Below are 8,038 nucleotides of genomic sequence, written 5' to 3' on the forward strand. Positions count from 1 at the left end.
ATTCATGTTTTAATTTCCCAGGTGGAAAAAAAAAAAAGTACATTCTATACTTATTTAAAGTGCTCTGTATTCACGCACTAATTTTGTACTTAATATACTAAAAAATCTTCTTTAGTACTTCTTAAGATTATCTTAAGAACATCTAAGTGTACTCAACTGTGCTATTTTGAGACTCCATGAAATATTTAACTACATTATAGAAGTGTACTTTTTTTTCACCTTGGCTCTGAGGGTGCAATATCCATTTGTAATGGTCTGAAATCATTTGTTGTTTGTTTTGATCTGCAGATGTTGCCGGCATGTTCAGTGCAGCATTTGCCAGTGCCGTACGCATTTCCATCTCTTCTCTCCAGTGATCCACCCTTCCTGCTTCATCCTCCGCATCTGTCACATCATCCGCCCCACCTCCCCACTCCTGGACAGTTCTTACCCTTCCAGACGCAACAGTCTCGATCTGTGAGTATACAATCACATGCCCACACAATATTTATAATTTTGTTTTTATGCTATCATTCAAAAGTGTGGGGTTTGTACATAAAAAAAAATAAAAAAAAAAGTTTTTGAAATAGGTCTCATGCTTACCAAGGCTGCATTTATTTAATCAAAATTCCAGTAATATTGTGAATTATTATTACAATGTAAAATAGCTGCTTTCTATTTTAATATTCTTGTGATGGCAAAGCTGAATTTTCAGCAGCCATTACTCCAGTCTTCAGTGTCACGTGATCCTTCAGAAATCATTCTAGTATAATAGAACATTTTTATTATTATTATTATTATTATCATTATCAATGTTGAAAACAGTTGTGCTGCTTAATAATTTTGTGGAAACCATAATAATTTATTTTTCAGGATTCTTTGATCAATATAGAAAGTTCAAAAGAACAGCATTTATTTTAAATAACTGCTGAAAATTTTGTAACATTATAAATGTCTTTTAGTGTCATTTTCAATCAATTTAATGCACACTTGCTGAGTAAAAGTATCAAAAAATTGACTGGCCCCAAACTCTAAAATATATATACACACACATTTAAAATTAAAGCATTTAAAATATTTGAATGTTTACAGCACACATGCTGACAATCAAAACCTTTTTTTAGCCACTGCAGAGGATAGAGAATGAGGTGGAGTTGTTGGGGGATCACCTGTCAGTAGGTGGAGGGTTTAACTATCCTCACTCTGGCCATCCTAGTCCTCTGCCTCCTTCTACCCCACTGCAGTTCCTCTCCCATGAACCCCTGCCCCAGGAGCTCTTTGGAGTGGTGAGTGATCTTCTAGCTTTATCACCTCTGATTAATAGCTGCTTTTCCACTGTCGGGCCAGTGCGAACAAGGGCTAACAACGTGCCGGGAGGGGCCTTGGACCTTGAGCTGCGAGGCCAAAATCAAGCTGCGTTTCATTATTGCATGTTAAAAGAGACACGTAATAGCCTACTTATGCAGTTGTGCCTTTTTCCATTTATTTGTGATCAAAGGAATGCATAAAACAACTCCACTAAAGTCCAAAGGTTAAAACATTTAGAAAAAAAATACGTTTCTTTAGAAAGAATTATCATTTCTATTAATTTTAATGAGTAATATGGGTTTACCAGGGTATATGTATTATATGAAATTTGGGGATGCAGAAGTCCGGTATCAACAAAGAGACAGATGAAACCAAATAAATACACGATTATAATCTTTATATACTCTTCAAGCAGTATTTTCCATGATCTTATATGTATTTATTATGACAATGGTCTGCATAAGTAGCCTTTAGAATTGCATTTATTCCCACACACTCGCTGGTGTCTGAAAGTGAGTTTTGAGCTGAAAATTGTTTTAAATGTCGAGCATGGGAAATGAGCAGCAGTGTTGACCCTCTGCTGATTCAGGTAAACTCCTCCTTTGTTCATGACCGCTCCTCAAGCCCTAGTTGGCCCGCTTTTGGTCCGAGGTATTCGGCGGGCCAAAAAACCCTGGCCGTTGGCCCAGAGGAAGCCCCCGAAGAGGCCTGATGAAGCCCCAGAAGTGACAGTGGAAACTCGACTGGCCCTGGCATGCACTAGCATACTCGCTTTTGGCCTGACAGTGGAAACACTGCTAATGCAATCTAAACAATCTAAAAATGGTTTCGTGTTCTCTCCAGCCGTATCCCCACTTCATGCCTCGGCGAATCACAGGCAGACGCTACCGCTCTCAGCAGGCCGTACCTCCACCTCCGTACCACCCAAGTCTGCTGCCCTACTTCCTGTGAGTTACATGCATTTGATGCAAACATGCATCAAAGTGTTGTGTTGGAGAGCCAATGAGCTGTAGAATAATATCTGGGTTTTTTTCTTTGTTTTTTTTGGTGGTACAGATCTGTTCTTCCAGTCCAGCCGACAGCAGTGGGCCCCGCCATTAGCTTGGAGCTGGATGTAGATGATGGAGAGGTTGAGAATTATGAGGTGAGAGTCTATAATTATCTCGGGAAACATAATAATCCTTTTATTTATTTTTATCCTTTCATTTTAATAATCCTTTTCAAAGACCAATCACATTTTAGGAATACTTTGTTATTCTATTTTACATGTGTATTTATTATGTTTGACTAGGCTCTGTTAAACCTTGCTGAGCGTCTCGGAGAAGCAAAGCCTAGAGGTTTGACGAAAGCCGACATCGAACAGCTGCCTTCCTACAGATTCAACCCCAGCAACCATCAGTCTGAGCAGACTTTGTGAGTACAATAAACAAACTTTAAAAATTACTGACAGTTATAACTACTTTGTGACCTACATGTAATATTTGGACTCCTAAAAGGAAAAAAAGCCAATTACAACACCTAAAATACCGGTAGACACTTTTCCTTTTGATTATTTTAAAATGCATTTACCAAAATCGTGATGTTGGATAAAGTTAATTAATAACATCATGTCCTCCCTCTTTCCCTACAGGTGTGTAGTGTGCATGTGTGATTTCGAGTCTCGTCAGCTGTTGAGAGTACTGCCCTGTAATCACGAATTCCATGCCAAGTGTGTTGATAAATGGCTCAAGGTAAGTAAGCATGCTAATTAATTAATTAATTAATTGTATTTATTTATTCATATAATAATGGTGTTATTGTTGTTATATCCATAAATTATGTAAAGGATTTCAGTGGATCTCAGCCTTTTTAACTCAAAGGCCCGCATTGTCCAGCACAATATTCAAAGGCTCCCCGATATAGGCTATTTCTAGTATTTCTTCTGTAATTATGACAATCTTTCTATTAATGGAAACTAGGAGTATTGATATATTAAGTAATTTAACCAAGATGCATTTTGTGATTTTAAAAGTTTCAAGAACTTTAATTTAAAAACACATTTTAAAAACACAATTTTAGCATTGTAATTTAGATTAGATTATTTTAATATATGAATAATAATTTAAATACTTTTTAGTCATCTCTAAGCCTCATTGGGGGTTTGCTGAGGCTTCCTGGTTGAGAACACTCTCTTTAAAGAGTGATTCAAAAATGAAAATTGTCATCTCCAAGCCCCCCAGTGTTGCCAAGTCTGTGGCTTTCCTGTTGAATTGGGCTACTTTAACACTGTTGCCACTGGTTGTTTTTCATGTCCGCGGGTTGAAGCGACCCCAAATAACATGATATTTGGCCCCTGGAATGCGAATTTTACCGGGAGAACCCCACCAAAAACACGGATTTTATCCCCCGGAACGCGTTTTTTTTACCGGGGGACCCCCCTGAAATGCAATTGGGCAAGTTTTGAGTAGCAATTGGGCGGGTTTTGTTGTGTGAACCTGGCAGCCCCCCAATGTTGTTCCAAACCTGTACAAGTTTCTTCCTTCTGTTGAACACAAAAGAAGATATTTTGAAGAATGTTGGTAACCAAACAGTTGACGGTAGCCATTTAATTTACTTTAATCGTTTTTGTTTTTGTTTTTGTTTTTTCCCCAAGTCAATGGCTACTGTCAACTGTTTGGTTACCAACATTCTTCAAAATACCTTCTTTTGTGTAGAAACTTGTACAGGTTTGGAACAATGTGAGGGTTTGTAAATGATGACTTTTCATTTTTTGGGTCAACTATCACTTTAAGGTGCAGTCACTTTTTAATTCATTTCAGTCATTTCAATAGAAATCCACACAATCTAGAATTTCAAGTGAGGGCAAAAGATTTCCCCATGCTGATTTCACAACTGATTCAAGTTGGTCACCCGAATTTGCTGCGTTAACCAACAAAAAGCTGCTTGGTTTGAAAGCAACTTCATATATCACGACACTATTGTCAATGAACCTTTTTTTTGCCCGTGGGATTTTGCTAGTGTGATTTGCCTAACTACATCTTTCCCCCAGTTATTAACCATATGTTATTTTGGACCAATTTGACAGTCTGTCCTCTTCTGTCTTCTAGGCTAACAGAACCTGTCCTATTTGCCGAGCAGATGCCTCTGAAGTCCAGCGGGATTCCGAGTGATGCTGCTCACCGAACACACACATACATGCACACCACTAAACACTTCTGTCATTCTCCTACCCTGTTACATTCAATTAACTTCCACATGCAAAATTACTCCTCACACACAGATGACTGCTGCAAACGATTTGTGAAAACAAAATCATTGTTTGATATTCATCTATGAATATCCAACTAACTGAGACACACTCACACAAACACACACACACACGTCCCTTTGGTTGTTTGATCACTAATTCTTTGAGTGGAAGTCCAAAGATTATGGTTCATATTATCATTCTGGTTATGTTCTGGTTCTGATATTGTTTTTTTTTTTTTTTTAATATATAAATATATATAGTTTAGTTCTCCCCTTTGGGGGTGGGTGTTGGTATGTTGCAGTCTCGTGTGAATGAGTGTGTGTGTATGTGCACTAACATTCCCGGCTATGTGAGCACACCGTGGTGTGGTGGTCTTTACGAAGGTTAATGTTGTGAGCATGGGCTTTTATATTTTACCAACAAATATAGCTATATATAAATATGTATGTATCAATATAGAGGGACAAATTACAAAATTCATTTTTTTTAATAGGAAAAAAATTGTCTTCAAAAAATGGAACAAAAGATTGCGTAAGATTCAAATTATATCTATACATAAAAAGGGGCTTTTGGGTGGGTCTTGCTCAATTATGATTTAGCAGTCTTTATAGAATTGGAAAACTGTGAGGTGTGTGTGCTTTTGTGTGAAAGAGTGTGTGTGTGTGTGTGTGTGTGTGTGTATTAGAGAATCAATTGTTTGTTATTTATCCCAAATGTGTGGTACAGAACACTGGCTTGTCACTCTCACTTTTATTCTCGTCTCGGATTGGCTGAGGATGCGCACTGACATGACGTGATTGGTTTGGAGGGGCAGTGGAATATTCTCAAAGTTCTTAATAGATGTATCCTGCTGCAATTTTTTTTTCTTTTTTTTTTTTTTTTTTTTGCCGCCCGCCACATTTTTCAATATTATTGCCATCTGCAAAACAAAAATAACCGTTTTAAACCATTAAATATGTATTCCTAATCCATAGCCAGTCCTGCAGATTGATTGTGTAGACAAATCACCACTTTTCTCATTTAGCACTTAAGGCACCATAGTGTCGTTTATTATCGTTTGGCGGCTGCGTAAACACCGATTAAATCCCGGTATTCGCCTTAAGTCTAGCATCTCTTAAAATGATGATTCTCCATCTTAAGTTTATTTTTTTTGCCTAGGAAATTAGTTGTATGCCAGTTAATCCTGTAGCAGTGTTACCCACAATACTCTCGGGTTTACCAAAATTAGCTCTAATTTTGAATTTGGGTCATTATTTGGTTTCATATGCCTTAATTCAGTAATCGGGGACTCATGGGTATGTGCGTGTACATGCCTGTTCAAGGTTATTTCATAGCATTTGCGCTTCTTTTAAAAAAAAAAAGGAAAAAAAAAGGAAATGCACAGATTCTGCAGGACAAAAGGGAGGGAAACGCACACAGACCGTTGAATTGTGGCGTATTATCTTCCCTTCATCCCCAAAAGGTTTCTGGTCTTAGAAAACGGTTAACGTCTTTTCATTTGTCGTTTTGCTCTCTCACTGCCCTCTCTATACAGTTAGCTGTTTGTTTGTTTGTTTTTTTTAATACAGCCTTCCAGTGCATCCACTCATACAGCCTCCATAAGGCTGTTATAGCCATTCATAGCCATGTGCGTTACTTTATAATGAATGCCTGAGATGCGGTATGACCTAGAGGGGTGTTTTGTGTGTGTATGATCATTTTATGTCATGCATTGTTATCATTATCAATATGAATGGATATAACTGCCTCTGTCGTGCATTATGTAGGCTCTATGACTGGTGTAGAAAGTGTCATATGAATTCTGTGATGTAGTCTCAGAGCCTGCAGTGTCTTAATGAGAGATGCCTTTAAACCATTCTCCAGTGTTGTCTGCTTTAGTGTCATAAGTCAAATTCATGGCGACCAGAAAATTATGAATTCTTTTTCTTTTCAAACAACAAATGTGCATTACCTTACTTAACCATTGTCATTCTGTGTTATAGGAGTTTTATTTTTTCCCTGCTTGGTACAATAGCAGTTACCTCAGTTTTACTATTTATGTTTTTTTCCCCCCCTTATTCTTTTGCAAAACCAATAAGAGAGCTTATGAATTCTCTTGCGTTTGTTTATTGGTTGTTTTAATTCTTACCATTAAAAATACAATTGTATCATTTAACATGTTGTAGTTTCATATGTATAATATCTGTAACCAAAATCATTTGAAGGCTTGATATAAAAATTTTTAACAAACATTTGTACATTTTTTTTTTTTTTTTTTTTTTTTTTTTTATGAGATATTACTAGTAATGCTTTACTTAGTAGTGCAAATATTTTTTTTCTTTGTCTCTGACCCCTATTCCCAGTCTTTTGGATTTCAAAGGGTGGCTCAGTAATAAATGTATAATGTTCTCTTCCTTGAACTTTTCTGTTCTTTTGTTTTTTTTCCATCCTTATCTCATCTCTTTATCTCTGTTGTCTTCATTCTCATTTTCAAGTCTTACGGCTGGGTTAAATGAATATTTCACCCCCCTCAGAATGAAAATAATCATTTACTCACCCTCATGTTTTTCACATCCTGTATGAATTTCTACTGAGGAACACAAAAGAAACATTTCTAGCAGTATGTCCAAGCTGCTGTTTTCCATACAGTAAGAATGAAAGCAGGATTTAAAGACTTGGAATATGGTACAGGACTTTTTTGTTTTCTTTATCCTTCTGATTACAGACCACTTTCCCTGTATGAAAGAGAGCAGCGCAGACATTCTAATTTTGATGTTCCGCAGAAGAGAAAAGTAGAGCGCAAATGATAACAGGAATTGCATTTTGGGTGAATTATCCCTTTAACTTGTCATAGGGGATGTAATGTTTACATGCAAAATGCATCCATAATATTTTAAAATATCACACTCAATAGTAGATAAAATTTACTAGCTTGATTGGACAACAAAAGCTGAAACTGTGCTTTATACAGACATTTTAATCCTGCATACATATATTTATGCAGAAGCGACTATTGAAAAAAGTTTATTGATTCTTGTTAAAGAATCATTTCATTTACACCAAACCAAAGTATCTGGGGTTTTGTCTGCAACGTTGCTACTTGAAACTTCAAGAGAAGTCTCAACAGTTGGTCAAACTTTGACAGGTCAAGGTCTAGACAGCAATCCAATCCACTGCATCTTCTCTGCATGTATTAGCCTTTAGCTAAAGATATAAATAAATACAGAACATGTCATCCACACATGCATTGTATGTTACCTGAATGACTTAATCATACTGAATATGCTCTAAATTGTAAAACAAGTTTTATAATCTCATTGATATGAAGCTCTATGCTTGGAAGAGTGCATCTAAAAGGATGTACGAAGTTGCTCCACAATTTGAGATTTGCAACAATTGATTGATTCTCTGTGGTAGCAATTTGTGATGCCAAAACAAAGCCCCCGAGTCGAAGTCTATTTTAAGTCCAGTTAGGTAAGGAAGGCTCTACAGCACAATTACAGGCAGCAGAAAAAATGAGAAACAGTTCTGAAGCCAACATCT

General features: G+C 36.8%; 1 protein-coding gene across 4 annotated transcripts in view; it reads left to right on the forward strand.

The window, feature by feature from the left end:
* rnf38 (ring finger protein 38) overlaps positions 1-6,747 on the forward strand; it is a 38,298-nt gene extending 31,551 nt beyond the window's left edge. For 2 of the 4 annotated variants that reach the window (XM_048197508.1, XM_048197507.1), the window contains exons 7-13: positions 289-456; positions 1,104-1,265; positions 2,131-2,234; positions 2,335-2,431; positions 2,579-2,700; positions 2,918-3,017; positions 4,374-6,747. In XM_048197508.1, coding sequence (XP_048053465.1) covers positions 289-456; positions 1,104-1,265; positions 2,131-2,234; positions 2,335-2,431; positions 2,579-2,700; positions 2,918-3,017; positions 4,374-4,436 — 816 coding nt within the window. In that variant the 3' untranslated portion in view covers positions 4,437-6,747. The remainder of the gene's footprint in view (positions 1-288; positions 457-1,103; positions 1,266-2,130; positions 2,235-2,334; positions 2,432-2,578; positions 2,701-2,917; positions 3,018-4,373) is intronic. The other 2 variants (XM_048197505.1, XM_048197509.1) reach the window with 2 other exon arrangements.
* Positions 6,748-8,038: the final 1,291 nt, after the last annotated feature.

The sequence above is a fragment of the Megalobrama amblycephala genome, linkage group LG7 (assembly GCF_018812025.1).
Source record: "Megalobrama amblycephala isolate DHTTF-2021 linkage group LG7, ASM1881202v1, whole genome shotgun sequence".
In the NCBI taxonomy this organism is placed as follows: domain Eukaryota; kingdom Metazoa; phylum Chordata; class Actinopteri; order Cypriniformes; family Xenocyprididae; genus Megalobrama; species Megalobrama amblycephala.